Source organism: Lepidochelys olivacea (assembly GCF_965140295.1).
Source record: "Lepidochelys olivacea isolate rLepOli2 genome assembly, chromosome: 5".
In the NCBI taxonomy this organism is placed as follows: Eukaryota; Metazoa; Chordata; order Testudines; family Cheloniidae; genus Lepidochelys; species Lepidochelys olivacea.
Window position 1 is genome coordinate 92,015,509 of NC_140415.1, and position 25,347 is coordinate 92,040,855.

Here is a 25,347-nt window from a genome sequence, read left to right on the forward strand (position 1 = left end):
GATAAAATCTTAAAGCCTATTTTGTATGAGTCCTCGTCTGGCTTTTTTTTTTTTTTAATTTCCAGTTTTAGTGGTTCAGAAATAACATCTGGTTTATTAAAGAGATACTGCATATGGCTTTATAGTTACATTATTAAGTTTATTTTTAATGCTTTTTTTCACTGACACAAGGTGGGTTCAACTCCATCACTGCCAAGTCAATTGTTTTATTTCTGAAAATGTTCAAAATCTCTGTGAACTGGCTTTAAAAGCCACTGAAGGAAGAAAGAAAGTGCTTTAATAAATAATATATGCAAGCAAATTATATATTAAAATATTATGGGAACATTTACAAAAATAAAATGCTTAATGTATTAAATAAAATAACCACAACACAACGATGAAGAACTACTACTACTCTTTGATCTGGCTCATAATATTTTTTTTTTTTAAAAAAAAGGACAATTTTTTTGCAGCAAAGCCCCCTCACAGAGGGTGGCAAATGTTCTTGAGGAACAGGTAAGATTTATTTTCATTTGTAAGAGTTCATAAGAAAAATAATCCTAAATCTAAATTTTAAATCTTCAGCATCTGTTTGAAAAATAAACATAGATGCCCATGCACTTGCCATCGGCACAGTGGCCATGCATATACAGTATGCACACAATGCCTTCCCAACCAGATATAAATAAATTACAGAACAGTGGATGCTGGGAATGGCACCACTATATCAACCAGAAATTGGTGCTGAACTCAGTGTCTGTATGCTATGAATGTCAAGTGATAACCGCAGGATCACATCTAGCTGTCTCCAGGGACTTAATTCTATCACCCCTGCCATGGCTCAAACATAATCTACTATTTCTGTGTTTTAGATTATTTGCGTAGTATCATATCTGTAACAATGTAAAGACATCTGAATGTAGCTAATGACCTCCATTAGCTCCCTCTAATTAAATATATGTTATACCTTTATGGATTTGCTATTCCTATCAGGGTGTACAACAAGATGAGCAATAGTTTCTACACAGAGGGCATTAATCGACGAAGACCATGCACAATTTTGCTTGCACAGTGAAAAAATGGGAATGGAGAAGGAGAGCAGTAGGAATATGCTGCCTGACAAGCACAGTATCTACAGCTTGCCTCAGCATCTACAACTTGTCCTGTCTGATCAAAGTCCTCAGCTTCAACACTTGACCCTGAAATGCATACTGTACATTAATCAGCCTAGCTTCCGCCTGTATTACCAAAGGCTAGCTGGAGAACACTTTCATACCAGTGCTATCACAATATCCTACTCTAAGAGAAGCCGAGGGATTGTATTTAGCATATCGTAGGGTTGTGTAATCTAGTGCAATGCAGGCAGCATCTTTTTCTTTTTACCATAGACCATTGTACTGGATCTGGTGATGAAAAGTGCTAACCAAGCACACTCTTTAAACAATCCCTTTGCTCCTCAGACAGGCTCCCAGAGGAAAGCACAGAATCCTTTCCTTCCATTATATCATTTCAGTGTTTTTGAGCAGGGTTGGATGCCATCTGATCCCATGGTTCCTCCATATAGTGGAGCACACAGCGCTGTTTTCTTTCTATCTGGCTTTATCTCAACTAGAAATAAGCTTCCAATAGAGAACACCAATCTTCTTTTTCCACCCACACGCCGAAGCAAAAAAAGTAGAGGTGAATCAAGAGAAACTCCCAGTATCTGTGCAGCAGAAGTCACAAAGTTCGAGTCAAATATTTTTTTCCCTTTTTTCATCCACATCAAAGGCATGAGTACAACAAGGCATTGTTAGTTGCGGGCAATCTGGAGTGTCTGCTGATATAACAGATCAGGTTTTTAAGGCCTTTGTCTATGCAGAGTTACAATAACGCAGAAGCCAGATTGAATAGAAGGAGAGAGAAAAAATGAGAGAAACAGAAAGAGAAAGAGAAAAGAGATACATTTCAACAATGTCAAAAAAGTCAGTACTCTGTCTAAAGATGGAGAAGTGCACGTTGCTTGCCCTTTGAAAGCTTCTCCGCATCTTTGTCATTACTACTGTCAGAGTTAAGAACATATTTTGATGGAGTTCAGCGGCCGTTGAACACATTCATTCACGCAGCCCATAAGAGGAAATGCTAGGAGGCTCTAGCCTAGAATATCCAGGTAAACTGGAGAAGCCTTGGCCAAGTTCTGAAGGAGGGAATGGATTTCTTTGATGTTGAGCCTCATGTGAGGCTCCCGTTGCCAACAACCCAGCATCAAGTCGTACACTTCCTTTGGGCACGTGCGAGGTCGCTGCAGAACTCGGCCCTGAGTGATGCACTCGATCACCTAGTGAGAGAGCAAAGAAAGAATCAATGGAGCAATAGCTAGGCACTAGCCTGCCTTAGCTGGGCAGCACCGCTGATGGGACTTTGAACGTCCCGGTTGGCGGTGCTGACCAGAGCTGCTAGGGTCCCTGGGTGCTGAGCAAAGCAACCCAGTGCCTTACATGGCATGACCTAGTACTGGGTCACAACCCGAATTTTGAAAAACACTGGCTTAAACCACTTCCAAAGTGACATCAGCTAAACCAGAAAAAGGCAATCTGGAATAAGAGGGTCCTCATGGGGTGTGGCACTGGTATAGCTATAGCAGTTTAAATTCATACTTTGCCTAAAACTAGTACAATTTTCCTCTGTAGACAAGCCCTGAGTGTGAGTGAATTTATTTCTTATGAAAGGGGCTAAACTGGCAGCCCTGTAGACTGAAATTCTCTGTCTACAGAACTGGTAAATCACGGGCAACAATGGTATAAGCTTCCCAAATCTGTTCCATCAACCTCCCAAAATCCTAACTTAGAGGGACCAATGCCCTTCACCCTACTTAACAGGGTAATTCATTCTAAGGGTTTAAGTTCAGCTCCCGCACCCACACAAGCCTCTGTTGAGACTGAGCACAAGTACCCTAACTATTGGCAATTGTGGTAGGGTTTGTGATACAGACTCCATACCCCTCTCTCACTCGGAACTATCCTCTCCCACATGCTCATAGAGGCATCACAGTGGCAGGTGGTCAGCGACTGGAGATACAAGGGGTCATTCCTGGCAGAGTTTTCCTGAGCTTCAAAGGACTTCCAGATCCCCTCAATTTGTTATAGACTGGGGTGGGACAGCAGCATTGTTCTTGAGTCACACACACTGGTTGATACCTGTAATAGAGACTGCCAGAGGTTGGGCTGAAGATACTCCAGCTCCTTTCCTTTGCACGACTGCAACACTTGTCACCTCAGTTTTTTCTCCATACTCCAGGCAGGTTCCAGCCTACCTCACAACTTTCTCATATTCTACTTGGATAACACCCTTCTCTCTTAGTGGGAAAAATTAAAAAAGCCAGAGAAAAATGGACCCAAAACATGACACTTGCGGTAATACCGTAAGTGTTGACAAGTGTGTAGTGATTTTTATACTAAATAACATTGCAGTTTGTGTGCTATCCTTTCCAATCAGAGAGTGATTCCCTTGTGGCATCCATATCTTTAGTTAAACTCCACCATCTCAAGCACATTTTGTTATCCACAGTGCATTATACACACCTCATTGTTTGAGAGCTGATACCATGGCTGTTTGCCATAGGTGAAGATTTCCCATAAAACGACCCCCAAGCTCCAGACATCACTTTCTGTGGTGAACTTCCTGTACATGATACTCTCAGGAGGCATCCAACGAATGGGCAACATGGTGTGACCACCAACCTGATGGAAAAGAACAAACTTGTTTAAAATAATTCCTATGGGTTCCTTGTGAAGATGTGCACAATGGATGCCAAACTAAGGGAGTGGATATTGATATTTTGTATTTGTGCCCATTAACTTTAAAGAGCTCATAAGAAAGAAATTAGCAAGATATTATTTCCTATTATCATAAATTCATCTCTTAATCAATTCAAATAGATGGCAATCACTACCAAGATTGATTTCTCAACATTGTGGTACCTTCAAAGAAATTATTTCTGAATTATATACTGATTTTTTGGACTTATTTAGCACCTTCTATTCAAGGGACTCAAAGCACTACAGAACAAAACCTAACACCACCCTAACACACTCATTTTACAACACAGAGAGACTAAGGTATCATGTAATGAGTTCTGTGCAGACATTGCCCTGTCCTGCACTGAACCCTATTGACTTCAAGTGAGCTCCACAGTGGTCTGTCCATATGGAGCTCATTGTAGAAGTAGGGCCAAAGTGATTTATCTCTTAATTCCCAATTCCATGCCTGACCCACAAGACTTCTCCCTTTCTCCTATGAAGAACTGAATATGACCTGGGAGGGGAGAATTGATATTCACCTATAGAAATCTGCAATTATTCATATATTTGCTTTGACTGTGTTCATGACCTTTTTATGTTTACAGTTCATAAATATTCCAGTGAATAAGCTTTACTATTCTGGCAAATGAATTTTCCATGAATATTCCAGTGAAGAGTGCATTCCAGTCAACTAGACTTTGAGAATAATGAATTTTTAAGTTGAATATTTGCCAAAATTAGAATGTCAAAATGTATAAACAACAAACTGTGATTTTCAAATTGCATAAATAACTAAGCAACAATATGAATTTCAGTTTGCAGATTTTACAATTGAATCTGCAATTCAAAACTCATTCTGTTGTTCTTTAACTACATCAGTCACCCAATCAATATCATATCACATATCTAATTATGACCTTCATTCTGCATCCACCCAGAGGTAATTGAAGGACTGGGGATTGACTAATGCCATGTGAATTTTTTAAATATTCACAGTGAATTGCTAATGAATTATTGCAGACCAAAATTTATGCACTGAAGAAATCTACAAATAATTTTCAATAATTAAAATATAAAAGAATTCTGCAGTCTGTTTTTAGATAATTTTCCAAGAGAAAAAGGTGCAAATTTTATTGAATGATTTTTTATTACAAATTATTCACTCTCTTCTAGATAGCCTAATCCCCCACCCCCACTCTTTTGGATTAACTAATCTGCTTAATAATGATCTGTAACTACTGGAATCAGACCCTGATTCAGCAAAGTACTTAAGCACATGTTGAACTCCTTAGGAGTGCCTTTCTGAATCAAGGCCTGTATGAATATTCACAAAGCACTTTTTATTTTCTTAAACAGTTGCACTTTCTTAACACTAGGATCTTCTTTAACCTTGATTCTTTTTTAGAAAAGTTTTTATTTCCATTTTCCAATTTATTTATTGCCCCTTGATATGACATTTCAACTTGATCATACAAATTAACAAATCCACTCAAGTACCTTTACAAATGTAACCTAGTGAACTATCGTGATTTGACACTGACTGCTAGAAGCTGGGAGATGGATCACTCAGTAAATTGCCCTGTTCTATTCACTCCCTCTGAAGCATCTGGCATTAGCCACTGATGGAAGACAGGAGACTGGGCTAGATGGACCATTAGTCTAATCCACTATGACCATTTTATGACATTCTGATTATCTCTGAAATGGAGCTGTTGTAAAAGGCTCCAAGAATATTTTCTTTTTAAAGGATATATAATTTTTGATTAATATATTTTCTCCTGTCCGATTATTTAGTTTATGAAGCCACATCAGGACAAATTTTTCACTTTTCAAGATTCCAGTCTTTCAAAAGATCATTCCTCCTTCTGGGACTTTACATAAGTTGTTATAAAAAATATTTTCCTTGTTCTGAAGTCAAAACAGCAAATGATATGTGAGCCTAATAAAAGTTCAGTCAGGGTTCAGATTACTTCTAAAGCAATTGGTAAATCTTTTCCCATGTATTTGTCATGCTTCAGTGTTAGTGCAGCACATCAAAAATACAATCATCACTGTTAGACAGCGCAATCATGCTGCATACATTGCCATAAAAGACCTACACCATTATTGATTCCATAAAAATACACAGAAGTGCCACAACCTACATAGGCATGTGTTTCATTAATAGGCACTCTTTTGCTGCCCCTCAACCCAGATAATGTGGGTGGAGCGTGTCCACAGTTGGTGCTCTCGCACCGACAGAGAGAGCACTGCACCGGGGGTAGCTAGCCCACTGTTCAAATCACCACCTTCTGACACTAGAAGTTCTGGGAATGGATAGCAGTGCATTATGGGGGTGGGGTCACTGCCCCCATGATGCAGTTTTCTCTGTCCCATCAATCCATGAGCTTCCGACGACATTTTGTGCCGTTTTTCAACTTCCCCTGTAAACTCGGCACTCGCCATCTCTGCCTGAAAGCACAGATCCTGCGCTGCTCTTCAGACTTGTAATAAGCATTATGAACACAACACAGCTGATCCTGCAGTATTTCATGAACTGCAAATCTGAAAATGAATTGGTGGTGCCTGCCCTGTTATGTGCCGATGAAAGAAACAATTCAAGATCACTGTTGGCATTCATGGAGCAGCTGCACACGGTGGACCATCATTACTGGGCTTGCGAAACAAGCACCAAGTAGTGGGATTTAATTGTGATGCACATATGGGATGACGAGCAGGGGCTGCAGAACTTTTGGATGTGCAAAACCACCTTCCTGGAACTGTCTGCGGAGCTTGCCCCTGCCCTGCGGCACAAGGACACCACAATGAGAGCTGCCCTTGCTGTGGAAAAGCGAGTGGAGATCGCTGTGTGGAAGCTGGCACCTCCAGACTGCTACCGGTCAGTCGCGAATCAGTTTGGAGTTGGGATGTTCACCATGGGTGTTGCGGCGATGCAAGTGTGCAGGGCCATTAATTGCCTCCTGCTACGAAGGACTGTGACTCTGGGTGGTGAATAGTGGATGGCTTTGCAGCCATGGGATTCCCTAACTGTGGTCGGGGGATAGATGGCACGCATATCCCAATTTTGACCCCAGGCCATCTTGCGACAGAGTACATCAACAGAAAGGGCTACTTCTCTATGGTATTGCAGATGCTGGTGGATCGCCGGGGTCATTTCACTGACATCAGCATATGGTAGTCAGGGAAGGTGCATGACTAGGGCCCAACCAAATTCACAGCCTATTTTGCTCAATTTCATGGATGTAGGATTTTAAAAATCATAAATTTCATGATTTCAGCTATTTAAATCTGAAATTTCATGGTAACTTGTAGGGGTTCTAATCCAAAAAGGAGTTGTGGGGAAGGGGTTGCAAGGTTATTGTAGGGAGGGTTGCGGTGCTGCTACCCTTATTTCTGCGCTGCTGCTGGCGGTGGTGCTGCCTTCAGGGATGGCAGCTGGGAAGCAGTGACTGCTGGCTGGGAGCCCAGCTCTGAAGGCAGAGCCACCGCCAACAGCACCGCAGAAGTAAGGATGGCAAAGTATGGTATTGCCACCCTTAGTTCTGTGCTGCTGCCTGCAGAGCTGGGCCCGCTGTCAGCAGCTCCCACTCTCTGGCTGCCCAGCTCTGAAGGCAGCAGTGTGAAGTAAGGGTGGCATGGTATGGGGTATTGCCACCCTTACTTCTGCACTGTTGCTGGCGAGGCGCTGCCTTCAGAGCTGGGCTCCCGGGCACCAGCTGCCACTCTCCGGCCACTCAGCTCTGAAGGCAGCACAGAAGTAAGGGTGGCAATACTGTTACCCCCCTAAAATAAGCTTGCAACCCCCCTGCATCTTCCTTTTGGGTCAGGACCTTCAGTTTAAGAAACACTGGTCTCCCCCGTGAAATCGGTACAGTATAGGGTAAAAGCACACAAAAGACCATTTTTCATGGGGGGAGACCAGATTTCACAGTCCATTATGAGTTTTTCATGGCTGTGAATTTGGTAGGCCCCTATGCATGACACACACATCTTCAGGAACACTGGCCTGTATAGAAAGCTGCATGCAGAGACTTTCTTTCCAGACCAGAAGATTCCAATAGAGGTTGTGGAAATGCCCACAGTAATCCAGAATGACCAATGAATGTGCATTTAGCAGATTAAAGGCTCACTGATGCTGCCTTTTTGGCAGGTTAGACCTCAATGAGGAAAATATTCCCATGGTCATAGCAGCCTGTTGTGCTCTGTATAACATTTGTAAAGCCAAGGAGGAAAAGTTTCCCCGGGGTGGAGCATTGAGGTGGATTGCCTGGTGACTGATTTTGAGCAGCCAGACACCAGGGCTATCAGAGGGGCTCAAAGAGGGGCAGGGGTATTCGAATCGGGGATGCTTTGAGGCAGCATTTTGATAATGAGTCCCAATAATGTGTCTTTCTGTAATGCATTCAGCCAAGCATTGTTTACTTGCCACCTTGAATGATCCCTGTAATGATTACTGCCTGAGCGTTAATTATAGTCTGTCAATTGCCACTGTGTATCAATTTCTGCTGCAACAACTGTGTGTAGGACACAAATAAAGAATCATTTAATTTTTAAGACTAAATTTTTATTAAACAGCAATACACAGATTTCCATTCCTTACACGGGACATGACACTGAGCAGCATTCTCTCACATGAGGCTCTCACAGCTGTGTGTAAGTCCAGCTGTCATTATGGTACATGTCCCTAGGGGTGGAGTGTAAGGGGTACTATGACGGGCAGGAAACATGTGAGGAATGTGTGTGGGGAGTTTGGGGAGGGCATGGAATACAGTTCTGTATGGCCTGCAGGGGGAGTCAAGCATGGATGTATTCCGACTGCAGTGCAATCAGGGACCTGAACATCTCTGTTTGGTCCTCCATGAGCTTTATCATCTGCTCCTGCTCCTCTATTATCAACACAGGCCCATTTCCTCTCCTGGCTATCCATTCTGAATTTTTTTATTCAGATATTTATTGTCTCTCTCCATGCTCTGTGCTCACTATCAGCATGATCAGATAATTGCAACACTTCTTGAAACATGTTCACCTCCTTATCTGATGGAGGTGCTCTGCTGGTGTGTAGGAGCTGGCCCTCAAGGGCACATCTGCAGAAGCAAAAACACCCAAACAATACACAGAGTCAATATTGTGAGTGCACTCACAGTCCTGAATCATAAAAGTTACATAAGCCTCTTTCTCACCTTCCCTTGGCAAGTATGCAGTACAGTGAGAGCACTAAACGTGGTGAGGGGGGAAGGTGCAAGAAGGGATAAAGGGTCTGGGTGGTTTTAGAAGGGGATCACTATATGTGCCTAGGGACACTATTGTGAATACTGGCACTGTTTTCCGCAGGCGGGGATGATTGAATCTGATATCTCACTGCTGAGGGTAACCGAGGATGCAAGGGTGCATCTCCTGCATGTGTGCGGCTTCAGACTAGGTCCGTATGCCACTTGTCTGTTTGCTGCTTTGGTTCCTGCAGAAATAATTGCCAATTGGTGCGGCAAAGTTTCCTGCAATGGGGAAAATAAAAAAGCAGCTCTGCCAAGGAACCGTCGGCAGAGGATTGCAGAGTATCTTCAGGAAAGTTTTCTGGAAATCTCTATGGAAGATTCCTGGGAAATCCTGATGTGCATTAACAAACTTTTCTGCAGGGTCCCAACTATGTAGCTGCACTGTGGAATGAGAAGCAGATATAAACAGTACCTAGAGTGTTGTTAATTTCTATCCCTTCTCCCAGGTGCACCATCTAACAAAATAAAGGACACCTCTGCCTCATGTCACTGTGCAACATCAAAGCAAAATGAGTACTTACTGGAGCTCCCCTCTCCTGCTTCAGGTGCGTCAGAGCCAGAGTACTGGGACTGGCTAGACCCCTTCAGAGTCAAAAAGAGGTCATCGCTTGTCACGCCTCCGGATGACCCTGTCACCTGTCCCACATCCTCCCCCAACTCGATCTCCTAGTCCACCACTTCGTCATTGGGGTTGACTCTGCTAGCCACTGCCTCCAGTTCCCCCAAAGTATCCATGGGGCTTATGGCAGTGGAGGTGGGGTTGCAGCTGCTGACAGCGTGCAGCTCTTGGTAGAAGCGACATGTCTTCAGTGCTGCACTAGAGTGATGGTCGGCCTCCCTTGCCTTCTGGTATGCCTGCCTCAGCTCCTTAATCTTAGCATGGCATGTCCCTTGTTGCATGTCCCTTTCATGCTCTTTCGCCTCCATGCCACGAGCCATCTGCCTGTAGATATTAAAGTTCCTATGGCTGGAGCAGAGCTGCAACTGCACAGCTTCCTCTTCCCACAGACCCAGCAGATCCAACAACTCTGGTGTAGTCCAGGCAGGAGCACGTTTTCTGTGGAAAGCCAGCATGGTCAGAGGGGAAGATCCTCTGTGAACTCTCCATGCCAAGCAAACAGGAAGTGGAATTTCAAAATTTCCAGGGCGCATGCCTGTGTACCTGGCTGCAGAACAGTGGAGTTGAAACTGCTGACCAGAGCGGTCATGATGGGCATTGTGGAACACCTTCTGGAGGCCACTTAGGGCAACATAAGCAAGTGCAGTGTCTATACTGAGACTGCATCACTCTAACTTGGTCGCAAAATGCTCTATGCCGCTCCTCAAAGTGGTTTTATTATGTTGGCATAGCAGGAGAATTACATCGGTGGGAGGACCATTGCAGTGTGTACACCTCCACTGTTTTGTTGATGAAAACTGACTTCTGTCGACAAAACAGTGTAGTGTAGACAAGGCCTAGGAATCAACATATGCACATACTTCAGTGCACTGCTGAATCAGGGCCCATCCATTTCTGAGTCACAATATACCCATCTGGCAGTATAAGGCTGTTGTAAGGCTCAATTAATTAATACGAATAATCCTTGGCTGAAAAGGCACTATTAAATTAGGGGAAGTATTGTTTTAAGTAAAAGTATCATTAATATCAAGATATGTGAACAAAGATCTTGCTTCCTAAACTAAACTAATGAAGTAAACAGCTCCACCCTGCCACATTTACTTACTGTAAGAATGATAATTCATTAGAAAGATAAAAATGTTAGTCCCTTAGAAACACACAGTCACTTGCCAGGCCAAAGGGCAAGTGCCAGTAAAACATGATTAGTTGTAAGAGGTTTTTGGTCTCGTTAAATATTAAAGCGGCTCTTTGATCCTCTCATCATACAGCATCCATGATTGCTTTGTTTCAGCAATTTCTTTGACTTGTTCCTTAAAAATTAATGAAAGCTATAAACTGTGAAATATGGTTCTCTTATTTATTATTGTTTATTTATCTTATCAGTGATATGAAGTTTAAAAATCAAATTAAAAAAAGAACTTTCCCACTCTAATCCCCAGGGCTAGATGCCTCAAAACCACAGTATAGTTGTAGTAGGACTGTGCGCTGATTTTATCAGAATCAATCAGGAAAATAAATACCATTGGTACAATTATGATAGATGACTGTAGTGCAATGACTATTTTGGTGACCAAAACTTGGCTGCCACAACTCTAGCTGTCTGCTTTATCAGTAAAAGTAAGACTGATTCATCAGTGATTACACTCGCAGAGAAGTCACTTCCTGAACTCATGCTATTCTTGCCAAGCTGCATTTGGATCAGAAGGGACCCAGGCTGTGAGATGTTCAGCACAGCCTCTGAGGAGCTGAGTGCCCTCCACTCCAGTTGGACCAAATCCGGAAAGGTATAGTGCACCTGCAACTCCCACTGAAATCAATGCTCAGCAAGGTACATGTTACCTGTCAGGTTTTGGCCCAGTGGTGCAATATATATACTTACTTCTTTATTAACTATCATGAATTAATGATTCAGCAATAAGTCCCCACTTCAGAAACACATCATGACCTAGGGCAGTATCTAAGTATGTGTTTTAGCACATGCATCAGTGCTTTCCTGAACTGAGACCTAAGAGCTACCACAACAGTCCTTTACCAGCCCAGTAAGAACCACTGAGTGAGTCGCCATTGCCAAGGGAGCTTTAAGTCTTTATTTTCTTGGTAAGCTGAAGGGCCTTGTTATTGTTACACACTGTAAATGAAAAGAAGTAGAATGCATTTTTGTTATTGTTCCAAAACTATAAAAATATCCACGCTGCTTACAATGTAACAGGATTACTCTGGTGTCCTGCTAACTCCTCTCCTGTCCACAGGGAGAAGTGAGTTGGAGTTTTTCTGGGACTACAGGAGCTATTGAGTGACATCCTTGTCCAGCTCATAGGAACAGAGCAACCTTTGCAGAGGACTCCTGTGTCCTTACTCCTCCCTCTGGTCCTCTATCTGGGTAAGAGAGACTTTGTTTATATTTTTGGGTCTTGACTCAGGCCAATGTAAGCAGACTTCCATTGAGGACTCAGTGCCCTCCATAGGGGAAAGTTGAGGAAAGGGGGTTGCGTCAGTGAGGGATGCCTACAAATCGCCCTCCTCTGGGAGCCTGTAACTGGCCAACAAACTGGGCAGTGCTGGCTTGGAAAGGAACATAACCAAAGCACCTGACAAATACAATTAATTAGCATAGTCTCAGGTAGGCTCCACTGATGGGGCTTCCCATGGAGGGACGAGGCCAATTTAAAGCTACCCTCCTCTGGTGAAATCCTAAAGGAAAGTGATGGTGAGAGAGCTGCCTAGTGTCCCATGGGGTGAATTGCCCTGGTGTGCAATAGCTCTCACTAGTGCAAGGGTGTTCGCTGTACATCGTGTTATATCAGAAGGGGTGAATTGAGCTCTTTGTATCCAAATTAAAATAAATATATAAATATATAAATATATATATACACACACACACACACACACATACCAATCAATATGATGCATATAGCTTAAAGTATTCCATTCATTTAATCATTAATAATCATTTACACAATGCAATACACAGTGCATTTCATTTAAGGATCTCAAAGCACCTTACTAACAATTTAAGTCACACAAAATTCCACACCCAAAGAGGTAAACTGGGGTACACAGCAGTGGTGTGACTTGCACACAATCCACAGTGATGGGTACATGACGGACAGATTACACACCATGGCAGCTGCAGTACATTTTTAACTTACAGTCTTGATTCTACTCTTTGCACGGGTACAGGTTACAGTAATTATCAATCTTTTTCATGCCATTCAGTAATCTAAGTAAATTTCATTTGCAACTTGTAATAAGAGCAAAAACTTTGTGTTCTGAGAAATAAATATGTGAACGCATCCTCTCTTTTCTGCCCACTCCCCTCACACATCCACACCTCCATGCCACAACACCCTTGGGTAACTCTAAACAAAATGAATTTGAGTTTCCCAAGAAGGATCAATGGGTAAAAATATTAGTATAGGGCCCATTCCTGCAAGGTGCTGAGTACTTCTGTGAGGTGTTGAGAGCCCTTGGCTCCTGCCTTAGTAGTAGTAGTTGCAGGTGCTCAGCACCGTGCAGGATTGGGACCGTACTGCCTAAAGTATGATTATAATAGTACTGTATATACATCACTTTAAAATAGTCATACATTCTGTAGACTAACATTTCAGGTAAAGACCATCTTTAGTGTTCACTGTAGCTAAGGTTATGACAGGTTTAAAAGCATTACAGTTTTAACTTAATAAGCTATCACTTAAATATCTGTTTTATAGCTGTAGCAGTACCACAAAAATGACAAATTTATGGATAAAATTATGGTGTATTTTCTTGGGGGCTTACTTGAAGACAGTTGCCTTATTATGGTTCATTTTTTATTTGAAATTGCACATCCATATAATCCCAATGAGACTGAAGACCTTGTTTCCAAGTCCTAGTATATGCAACTGAGAAGTCACTGGCACGACAGTGTTCTTATATTACAATTACTAGCATATTGGACTAGAACCTAAATCAAAATCTGCACTGTTTAGCTTCTGCGACATGCTACATATCTAAATATACCAAGCCACTAAACTGTGACGTCCTTCTCAAAAGAATCACCTCCAGAAGGAAATGCTGCCACATTTCAAATATGAAATGTCATATTTTAGACAATGCAATGTCATTCCACTGGTCACCGCTTTCATCACTCACCACTTACACTTTCAACAGGAACTTAGTTCTCCTGGAAGGTGCCAGATAAGCCATTCCTGGAAATTCCAGTCCTTTAATTATCCATAGAACAAATACCAGGCTTCGCACTGCCCCACCAATATGCCTCAACCTTGAACTACAAGGAACACTGCAAGAGTTGTGAAGTTAGTAAACATTTTATGCTTATGCGTTCCTTATCCTTTTTGCTGAGGTTGCCAAATGATGCTTTTTGTAATGCTTTTCTGTACTAGGAACTGAAAGTTGTGACACAGAGGCTACGGAACAGTCTTCACACAGTAAAAACTTTTGGATACTACCTACTTGGGCAGCATTGTTACCAGTTAGCTGTGAAGGGATTTATATCCTACCATGCATAGGTGCTGGAACTAGGGGTGCTGCTGCACCCCTTATCTTGACGATACCAAAAACCCACATCTTTTAAGCCTCCAGTTTGTTCGGCCCAGGGCACAGTTATTGTGAACAGGATGCACCCTCAAGTTGTTATTGGTATGACATTACAAAAAGCAATCTTTTAAAACTGGTTGTCTGAAGGACAAAATGGCAGATAAAATTCAATGTTGATAAGTGCAAAGTAATGCACCTTGGAAAAAATAATCCCAATTATACATACAATTTAGAAAGTGTCTAAATTCGCTGTTACTACTCAAGAAAGAGATCTTGGAGTCATTGCAGATAGTTCACTTAAAACATCTGTTCAGTGTACAGCAGCAGTCAAAAACACTAAGGGTATGTCTACACTACGGAATAAGGTCGAATTTATAGAAGTCGTTTTTTTAGAAATCGGTTTTATATATTCGAGTGTGTGTGTCCCCACAGAAAATGCTCTAAGTGCATTAAGTGCATTAACTCGGCGGAGTGCTTCCACAGTACCGAGGCTAGAGTCGACTTCCGGAGCGTTGCACTGTGGATAGCTATCCCACAGTTCCTGCAGTCTCCGCTGCCCATTGGAATTCTGGGTTGAGATCCCAATGCCTGATGGGGCTAAAACATTGTCGCGGGTGGTTCTGGGTACATATCGTCAGGCCCCCGTTCCCTCCCTCCCTCCGTGAAAGCAAGGGCAGACAATTGTTTCGCTCCTTTTTTCCTGAGTTACCTGGGCAGATGCCATACCACGGCAAGCATGGAGCCCGCTCAGGTAACCATCTCCCTATGTCTCCTGGGTGTTGGCAGACGTGGTACGGCTTTGCTACACAGTAGCAGCAACCCATTGCCTTCTGGCAGCAGACGGTGCAGTATGACTGGTAGTCGTCCTCATCGTGTCCGAGGTGCTCCTGGCCACGTCGGCTGGGAGCGCCTGGGCAGACATGGGTGCAGGGACTAAATTTGGAGTGACTTGACCAGGTCATTCTCTTTAGTCCTGCAGTCAGTCCTATTGAACCGTCTTATGGTGAGGAGGCAGGCGATACGGATTGCTAGCAGTCGTACTGTACCATCTTCTGCCAGGCAGGCAAGAGATGAGGATGGCTAGCAGTCGTACTGTACCATCTTCTGCCGAGCAGCCATAAGATGTGGATGGCATGCAGTCCTTCTGCATCGTCTGCTGCCAGCCAAAGATGTAAAAGATAGATGGAGTGGATCAAAACAAGAAATAGACCAGATTTGTTTTGTACTCATTTGCCTCCTCCCCTGTCTAGGGGACTCATTCCTCTAGGTCACACTGCAGTCACTCACAGAGAAGGTGCAGCGAGGTAAATCTAGCCATGTATCAATCAGAGGCCAGGCTAACCTCCTTGTTCCAATAAGAATGATAACTTAGGTGCACCATTTCTTATTGGAACCCTCCGTGAAGTCCTGCCTGAAATACTCCTTGATGTAAAGACATCCCCTTTGTTCATTTTAGCTCCCTGAAGCCAACCCTGTAAGCCGTGTCTTCAGTCGCCCCTCCCTCCGTCAGAGCAACGGCAGACAATCGTTCCGCGCCTTTTTTCTGTGCGGACGCCATACCAAGACAAGCATGGAGCCCTCTCAGCTGACTTTGGCAATTAGGAGCACATTAAACACCACACGCATTATCCAGCAGTATATGCAGCACTGGAACCTGGCAAAGCAATACCGGGCGAGGAGGCAACGTCAGCACGGTCACGTGAGTGATCTGGACATGGACACAGATTTCTCTGAAAGCATGGGCCCTGCCAATGCATGCATCATGGTGCTAATGGGGCAGGTTCATGCTGTGGAACACCGATTCTGGGCTCGGAAAACAAACACAGACTGGTGGGACCGCATAGTGTTGCAGGTCTGGGACGATTCCCAGTGGCTGCGAAACTTTCGCATGCGTAAGGGCACTTTCATGGAACTTTATGACTTGCTTTCCCCTGCCCTGAGGCGCATGAATACCAAGATGAGAGCAGCCCTCACAGTTGAGAAGCGAGTGGCGATAGCCCTGTGGAAGCTTGCAACGCCAGACAGCTACCGGTCAGTTGGGAATCAATTTGGAGTGGGCAAATCTACTGTGGGGGCTGCTGTGATGCAAGTAGCCCACGCAATCAAAGATCTGCTGATATCAAGGGTAGTGACCCTGGGAAATGTGCAGGTCATAGTGGATGGCTTTGCTGCAATGGGATTCCCTAACTGTGGTGGGGCCATAGACGGAACCCATATCCCCATCTTGGCACCGGAGCACCAAGCCGCCGAGTACATAAACCGCAAGGGGTACTTTTCAATAGTGCTGCAAGCTCTGGTGGATCACAAGGGACGTTTCACCAACATCAACATGGGATGGCCGGGAAAGGTGCATGACGCTCGCATCTTCAGGAACTCTGGTCTGTTTCAAAAGCTGCAGGAAGGGACTTTATTCCCAGACCAGAAAATTACTGTTGGGGATGTTGAAATGCCTATATGTATCCTTGGGGACCCAGCCTACCCCTTAATGCCATGGCTCATGAAGCCGTACACAGGCAGCCTGGACAGTAGTCAGGAGCTGTTCAACTACAGGCTGAGCAAGTGCAGAATGGTGGTAGAATGTGCATTTGGACGTTTAAAGGCGCGCTGGCGCAGTTTACTGACTCGCTTAGACCTCAGCGAAACCAATATTCCCACTGTTATTACTGCTTGCTGTGTGCTCCACAATATCTGTGAGAGTAAGGGGGAGACGTTTATGGCTGGGTGGGAGGTTGAGGCAAATCGCCTGGCTGCTGGTTATACGCAGCCAGACACCAGGGCAGTTAGAAGAGCACAGGAGGGCGCGGTACGCATCAGAGAAGCTTTGAAAACCAGTTTCATGACTGGCCAGGCTACGGTGTGAAAGTTCTGTTTGTTTCTCCTTGATGAAACCCCCCGCCCCTTGGTTCACTCTACTTCCCTATAAGCTAACCACCCGCCCCTCCTCCCTTCAATCACCGCTTGCAGAGGCAATAAAGTCATTGTTGCTTCACATTCATGCATTCTTTATTCATTCATCACACAAACAGGGGGATGACTACCAAGGTAGCCCAGGAGGGGTGGTGGAGGAGGGAAGGAAAATGCCACACAGCACTTTAAGCACAGCACTTTAAAAGTTTACAACTTTAAAATTTATTGAATGACAGCCTTCTTTTTTTTGGGCAATCCTCTGTGGTGGAGTGGCTGGTTGGCCGGAGGCCCCCCCACCGCATTCTTGGGCGTCTGGGTGTGGAGGCTATGGAACTTGGGGAGGAGGGCGGTTGGTTACAGAGGGGCTGCAGTGGCAGTCTGTGCTCCAGCTGCCTTTGCTGCAGCTCAACCATACACTGGAGCATACTGGTTTGGTCCTGCAGCAGCCTCAGCATTGAATCCTGCATCCTCTCATCACGCTGCCGCCACATTTGAGCTTCAGCCCTGTCTTCAGCCCGCCACTTACTCTCTTCAGCCCGCCACTTACTCTCTTCAGCCCGCCACCTCTCCTCCCGGTCATTTTGTGCTTTCCTGCACTCTGACATTATTTGCCTCCACGCATTCGTCTGTGCTCTGTCAGTGTGGGAGGACAGCATGAGCTCGGAGAACATTTCATCGCGAGTGCGTTTTTTTTTCTTTCTAAGCTTCACTAGCCTCTGGGAAGGAGAAGATCCTGTGATCATTGAAACACATGCAGCTGGTGGAGAAAAAAAAAGGGACAGCGGTATTTAAAAAGACACATTTTATAAAACAGTGGCTACACTCTTTCAGGGTAATCCTTGCTGTTAACATTACATACATAGCACATGTGCTTTCGTTACAAGGTCGCATTTTGCCTCCCCCCACCGCGTGGCTACCCCCTCAACCATCCCCCCTCCCTGTGGCTAACAGCGGGGAACATTTCTGTTTAGCCACAGGCAAACAGCCCAGCAGGAATGGGCTCCTCTGAGTGTCCCCTGAAGAAAAGCACTCTATTTCAACCAGGTGACCATGAATTATATCTCACTCTCCTGAGGATAACACAGAGAGATAAAGAACGGATGTTGTTTGAATGCCAGCAAACATACACTGCAATGCTTTGTTCTACAATGATTCCCGAGTACCTGTTATTGGCCTGGAGTGGTAAAGTGTCCTACCATGAAGGACACAATAAGGCTGCCCTCCCCAGAAACCTTTTGCAAAGGCTTTAGGACTACATCTAGGAGAACCGCGAATGCCAGGGCAAAGTAATCCTTTCACATGCTTGCTTTTAAACCATGTATAGTATTTTAAAAGGTACACTCACCAGAGGTCCCTTCTCTGCCTGCTGGGTCCAGGAGGCAGCCTTGGGTGGGTTCGGGGGGTACTGGCTCCAGGTCCAGGGTCAGAAACAGTTCCTTGCTGTCGGGAAAACCGGTTTCTCCGCTTGCTTGCTGTGAGCTATCTACAACCTCATCATCATCATCATCTTCTTTGTCCCCAAAACCTGCTTCCGTATTGCCTCCATCTCCATTGAAGGAGTCAAACAACATGGCTGGGGTAGTGGTGGCTGAACCCCCTAAAATGGCATGCAGCTCATCATAGAAGCGGCATGTTTGGGGCTCTGACCCGGAGCGGCCGTTCGCCTCTCTGGTTTTCTGGTAGGCTTGCCTCAGCTCCTTCAGTTTCACGTGGCACTGCTTTGGGTCCCTGTTATGGCCTCTGTCCTTCATGCCCTGGGAGATTTTGACAAAGGTTTTGGCATTTCGAAAACTGGAATGGAGTTCTGATAGCACGGATTCCTCTCCCCAAACAGCGATCAGATCCCGTACCTCCCGTTCGGTCCATGCTGGAGCTCTTTTGCGATTCTGGGACTCCATCATGGTCACCTGTGCTGATGAGCTCTGCATGGTCACCTGCAGCTTGCCACGCTGGCCAAACAGGAAATGAGATTTAAAAGTTCGCGGTTCTTTTCCTGTCTACCTGGCCAGTGCATCTGAGTTGAGAGTGCTGCCAAGAGCGGTCACAATGGAGCACTCTGGGATAGCTCCCGGAGGCCAATACCATAGAATTGTGTCCACAGTACCCCAAATTCGAGCCGGCAAGGTCGATTTAAGCGCTAATCCACTTGTCAGGGCTGGAGTAAGGAAATCGATTTTAAGAGCCCTTTAAGTCGAAATAAAGGGCTTCATTGTGTGGACGGGTGCAGGTTTACATCGATTTAACGCTGCTAAATTCGACCTAAAGTCCTAGTGTAGACCAGGGCTAACAGAATGTTAGGAACCATTAGGAAAGGGTTATATAAGATGACAGAAAATATCACAATGCCACTATAGAAATCCATTGTACACTTACCCCTTGCATACTGCCTTCAGTTCGGTCGCCTCATCTCAAAGAAGATATATTAGAATTGGAAAAGGTGCAGAGATTAACAAGGATTAGGGATGTGGAACAGCTTCCACAGGAGGAGAGAATAAAAAAGAGTGGTACTGTTCATCTTAGAAAAGAGAAAACTAAGGGGGGATATGACAGAGGTCTATAAAATCACGACTGGTGTGGAGAAAGAGAACAGGGAAGTGTTATTTACCTCTTCCCATAACACAAGAACTAGGGGTCACCTGATGAAATTAATAGGCAGCAGGTTTTAAAACAAAAGGAAGTATTTCTTCACACACAACGCACAATCAACCTGCAGAACTCGTTGCCATGGGATGTTGTGAAGGCCAAAAAGTATAACTGGGTTCAAAAAAGAATTACATAAATTCATGGAGGATAGGTCCATCAATGGCTATTAGCCAAGAGTGTCAGGGACACAACCCCATGCTCCAGGTGTCCCTTAACCTCCAACTGCCAGAATCTGGGACTGGACGACAGGAGTGACTCACTCGAAATTGCCTTTATCTGTCCATTCTCTCTGAAGCATCTAGCATTGCCCGCTGTCAGAAACAGGGCTACATGGACCACTGTTCTAACCCATTATGGTCATTCTTACGTTCTTATAAGTAGGTAGAATGATGTTACAATTGTGTTCACAGTTCTAAAGCTATTCAGAATTGTTTCCCTTTTTAAGCTTCCCTGCTTTTGTAAAAACAAACTACTGTATCTATATTCTTTTTAAATCGCATTTCTGTGTTTTCATTAAAATACTATATTGCCATTTCCCAATTCATTTTTTAAAGAACAGCATTATACTCACATTTTTTATATTGCATTGTCAGTACAACACCTATAGCACAAGGGGGCTCTGAGCTGGTTGAAGTCTCTAAGTGCTACTGCAGTACAAATAATAAATAATGTCAGAAACCATATAGTTGCCATTAATGCTCCAAAATACTGACATTGTTAAATGAAAGGGAAGGAAAAATATTTCTTAAATTATTGGAAGATATATTGGATTTTTAAAAAGAAATTAAACCCCTTCCTGCCCTTCTTTACTCCCGTTCTATCATTTCCCATTCTTTTCCTACCCCTCCATCCCGTGCCCCGCCTTTTCTCCCTAGAGGCCAGCCATACTCTTCTCCCCAGAATAACTACTATATTTTGTTTACGTGTTGATTCTTCTGCACTGCCAGTGATCCACTGGATTTAGGCCCTCATTCTGCATTGGCATCTGTGTGGCTGGACCACAGCACCCATATGAAGCCACATGGATGGCCGTGGGGTTCTGCGTGGGTGCAGCTATTTGCTCACATGGACCACAATGCAGGATGGAGACCTAATTCAGAAAAGCAGTTAACCACATGGTTAGTTAAACTTTGATGAGACTTAAGCACATACATAGGTACTTTGCTGAACAGGGATGAGTTGAGCAGATGCCTAACTGCTTTGCTAAACCGGAGCCTTAGTTTCTCATGAGGCTAGTACTAATAGTCTTTTATTTATTTTGTCTTTTAATCTGAACTATTCACTCAACCCTAATAAAACATCCCAGGCAGTGTGCATCAGGATGGTTATAGTACTGCAGGGGTGGTTTGTGTCACACATCTTTTGGTCTTGTGTCTTATGCCCTCTCCTAAAGCATGCTATAATTGCAAAAAAATGTTTTGCCTGTCATACTTATTGCTTAAACTGTAAACCTCTTGTCTCTTGATGAGCCTATCCTCTTTCCTTCTCACAAAATGTTGGCAAATGTTTCTCTTAGTGCAAGAAAGATCAATAATTGTTGTTTTTTCTTCTTCCATACCCTGACCATGCAGACAAAGTCAAGGTCTCCTCCTGAAATATCATCATTCCTTTCATGTCCACTTGTGGAAGAGTAGTAGGTCACAATCCTGGTTAGAATTACGAACAACATTACTCCACAGTGGCCTTTAACCCTATTTGTACACATCTTTGTTCAATACAAGGCTCATTTGTAAAGCTCTTAATTAATTCTAACAATAACTGTCAGAAATCTGAAATGATGACTGGTCAACAGTTTATTGCACTCCATGAATTCTGTTTTCTACAGAATATCTGCATAACATCAGTTCAAAATCACGTGTCAATACTTCCTCTTAGGACAAAATTCTCCTCTCCATTTTGTGCTGTGGATGGGACATCCTCATTTGAAACAAGTACAGACTAGGGTCTAGGGATTGTCGGTGTGACTAAGTAATCCCTATTGAGGAGCGGAAATAATTTTGCCAATGGGGAGAATAAAGTTGAAGTCCTAAATGGAACAAAAATGTTTATGACCATTTAAATCTCTTAGTGCAAAAACCATCTACCAAAGATATTTTCAATGATTTTTAACCTCCCAGCTTTGCCCTATGTAACCTTAGAGATGTCTTTAACATCAGACCTTCAAGCAGAGGATACACCTGAGGTGAGGTGATCCATTAACAGTGTGATCCCAGGGTATTGTATTGATTTCTAACAATCTTTCTAAAAGTTCTCCTTTTCAAAAGCAATAATACTTTGGATTCACACTGTGATCCTATATACGGTGGTAAAAAAATGGCATCAAATTAAGTTTTGTCAATATGGTTGTGGTGGTGTAACCGAGTGCAGGATTTGGCCCTCTGAGGAAGGAAGAAAGTCCCTATAAAATATGGAGAGTTGAACTTCTGCTCCTAGACCACTGGAGACAAAGCACTGTACATTGTGGAAGGGTGAAATGTTTAGGATAAATGGAGAGAAGAAATGTTTAAACACATCCAGGCCACTCAGAATAACCATTCTTTCCACATTTAGATCCCTCCTGAAAAGAACACTTCTTCCATAATGCCCACGAGCAGAGTTCATTAATAAATATACCTTTAAAAGTAAGTTATTCCCTTTTCTGGATTTCCCAGTGTGTTTCATTCTTATCTATGCCTGCCTTTTATATCACAGTCCTACAAGCTACTCTGGGCAGGCACAGAAGTCCTGGAGTAACTTGCAAGATCAGGGCCTTAGATTGTAAGCTGAGGGCAGAAGCTGTTTCTTGTACAGCACAAAACATGTGGTAACCTAAATAAATAATAAATCATAACTTTAGTGGTAATAATGATATGTAGGGCCTACTCTTCCAAGGGACCAAGATGAGAGCCCTAAATAGTGGCATGAATAGACAGTGACTTTGAAAAAGGCCATGTGTTTCATCCCCCTGACTTAGAAGCAAGTTTCCATATCAGTCACAATAAGGCAGAAGAACTGAAGAAATGTTGAATGAAATGAAAAATGACAGTCCCACAAAGTAATATATATTGGTGCAATGGTCAGTATTTAGATGCCTCAGGGTTGAAGTGTCTGTCAATGAAAAAAAGAGGGATTTTTTTTAAATGACATCCATTTATAGTTTAGACTGTAGATCAGGATCTAAGCCAAAACTAAATGTAATAACCATATGGTATAAATTACAGGGGAGGGCAGCTTCACCACAATATATAAACAAATTCTTGAGACACCTAGGTTTGTTTTTGGAGATAGAGGGGATTTATGGTGAAAAAGCAGGAAGACTGGATTAATATAACCCAGAAAATGGCTTTTGTATTGAACCATACAGCCTCTTTCTGTTCCTAACATGTCCTATGTTCTGTTAGCCTGTATCACTATGACATGTTGCCACTGATAACGTCAACACCAGCATCATGAGCTTTCAGACACAGACAGTTCTATACTTTTTTAACAAGCAACCACAGTGTCACTTGTACCTTACCAATTCCTCCATAAAAGCATCTGGAGGTCTGCTGGTTATACTTATAAAACTACAGTTGAGAATGCTTATCATATAGCAGCCACCAAGCAGTTGAAACAATGCTTGTTAAAATTCAGCTGATCCTCATTAGGGTGAATGAGGGTCTAATAACAACATGTATTTTGCAAATTCAGCCTTTGCAGAGTCTATATTAGGGTCAAAACTCTAAATTATATTTGTTTTTATTTGTGGTTTTGGGTGTAATGTAATTTTATGCTAACTGTGATGTACTGTCAATATCTAAAAGTAATAGTTACTTTACTTCAGACTCTGAGAAGGCTAAGCAAAATGCCAAGCAAATCAGTTTGCATCAGTACAATTTAGAGGGAAATCTTTACTCCCAATGTCAAGTCTGAAAGCTGTCTTCAGAATTCTAGAGATCACAACCTCCCTCATGTTTTCTTTTACAGAAGACCATGTTTTATCCGATTTATTGCAGGTTAACATAGCATGTCTGACTCCATCGGTCATGTCAAGTTACATCATAGAAAAAGAGGGGAGGAAGGGCAAAGAGCTTGGTTCATAGCTTTACTATTCCCCTAGGAGTCACAAAAGCATTTCTATAACCTACACAGCATGGCAGCACTACAGTTTTCAGCTGTAATGCCTCATATGTTCTAGGTCTTGAAATTTAGCTTGATATTCTCAACCTATGTCTCTTAATGGTTAATTTGTGGTATGTCTTACAAAGAGTTTAGCAGAGCAGCCACTAGCTACATGAGGCAACAAAGTGAGACACTCAGGCCCTTAACTGCACAAATCTCTAAAAGATGGGGAATTGAAAAGAGATCTGCTGAGTCTCCATGTCTAGTAATGAAGGGAAAGGAATGGTCTTGTGCTTAAAGTACAGACTGGGGGGTTAGCAACATTACATCCTATTCTTGGCTCTGCCACAGACTTCCAGTGTGACCTTGAGCATGTCACTTAGGGCCCAATTGTGACCTATAAACAACTGGCTGCATTGAGAATGCAGAAGTGCATCGCCTAAGCAGGCATTCCTGGAGGCAAGCACAATGCTTCATGGGACATAGAGGAAGCACAGCTACTATTACACTCTATGCTCACCATACCCTCTCCCCCATGCATGGTCAGCTCTGCTGGCCTGGTGAAAGAAGGGGAAGTCTTTGCCTGTCCTCCCTGCACACTTTGTCTAGGAATCCTAGGATTACTGACCCCTGTTCAAGCAAGCAAACAAGCAAGTTTCTTTGTGATTCAGTTTCTTGAGATGTAAAATGGAAAATACAAAGGGAAAAATCCCAAGGAAGAATGACCAGAAAAAATCCTAGTTGCCTTACACATATGAAAGTTTTTAACTCCTTATTTGTGTCATGACATTATGGCATGATTTGAAATAGATGTGTTAATTCCAAAATGACATGGTCATCAAACATTGAATTCAATGCTTCAGAAATATAGATGCTGATTCTGTTGTTACAAGAGCCAGCCAAATACCATTCATGATTTCTTTCCTGTGAAGTTTAAAACATGCGGGTTAGTCCTGATCAAATTCATACATCTTATTATTCTTTAAACTGTGCTTAAAATATTGTATGTACCATAAGATGACAAAGTGTAGTCCAAACAACTGTAAGTATGTTTTACAGTTTGGGGGCAACATTGGAAATGGAACAGTGCAGAGTTTGGCTCCATGTTTATTTTTCCACTCAGTTTTAGTAATGCAGGCTTCTCCCATCAACTTTCTCATTTTCCGTTTGGCCGATGTTGCATTGTCTTGCATTTTCAATGGCACTGGAATTACCAAGACTGCTTTTGTTTAACACTAACACTGAGCTGAAAATTATATAGAGGACTGTAATGCCAAAACAACTTTTCTTTTGCCTCCAGAGTTGGCCAAATCTTTTCCTCATGAAAATTGGCAGGAAGGATTATTTTAGGAAGAAATCACCCCCAGATTTTCCTCATGGAGATTTCCCCACAGCATATAATTAGAGTGGGTGTTTGGCTTATGGAGTTTAAGACTGTACAATCTCCCCCAAAACTGGCAGACCTATGGGAGTTGCTGGGAGACCAGAGCCAACTGTGCAGAGATTCTGGACTCTCATTTCATTCTCT

At 43.2% G+C, this 25,347-nt stretch overlaps 1 protein-coding gene across 2 annotated transcripts in view; it reads right to left on the reverse strand.

Moving 5' to 3' along the window:
- Positions 1-356: 356 nt before the first annotated feature.
- The window catches only part of NTRK2 (neurotrophic receptor tyrosine kinase 2), a 275,952-nt gene continuing 250,961 nt past the window's right edge, over positions 357-25,347 (reverse strand). The window contains exons 17-18 of one of the 2 annotated variants that reach the window (XM_084628250.1): positions 3,543-3,701; positions 357-2,299 (exon numbers count right to left, since the gene is read on the reverse strand). In XM_084628250.1, the coding sequence (XP_084484376.1) occupies positions 2,114-2,299; positions 3,543-3,701 (345 nt within the window). In that variant the 3' untranslated portion in view covers positions 357-2,113. The remainder of the gene's footprint in view (positions 2,300-3,542; positions 3,702-25,347) is intronic. The other variant, XM_084628249.1, reaches the window with a different exon arrangement.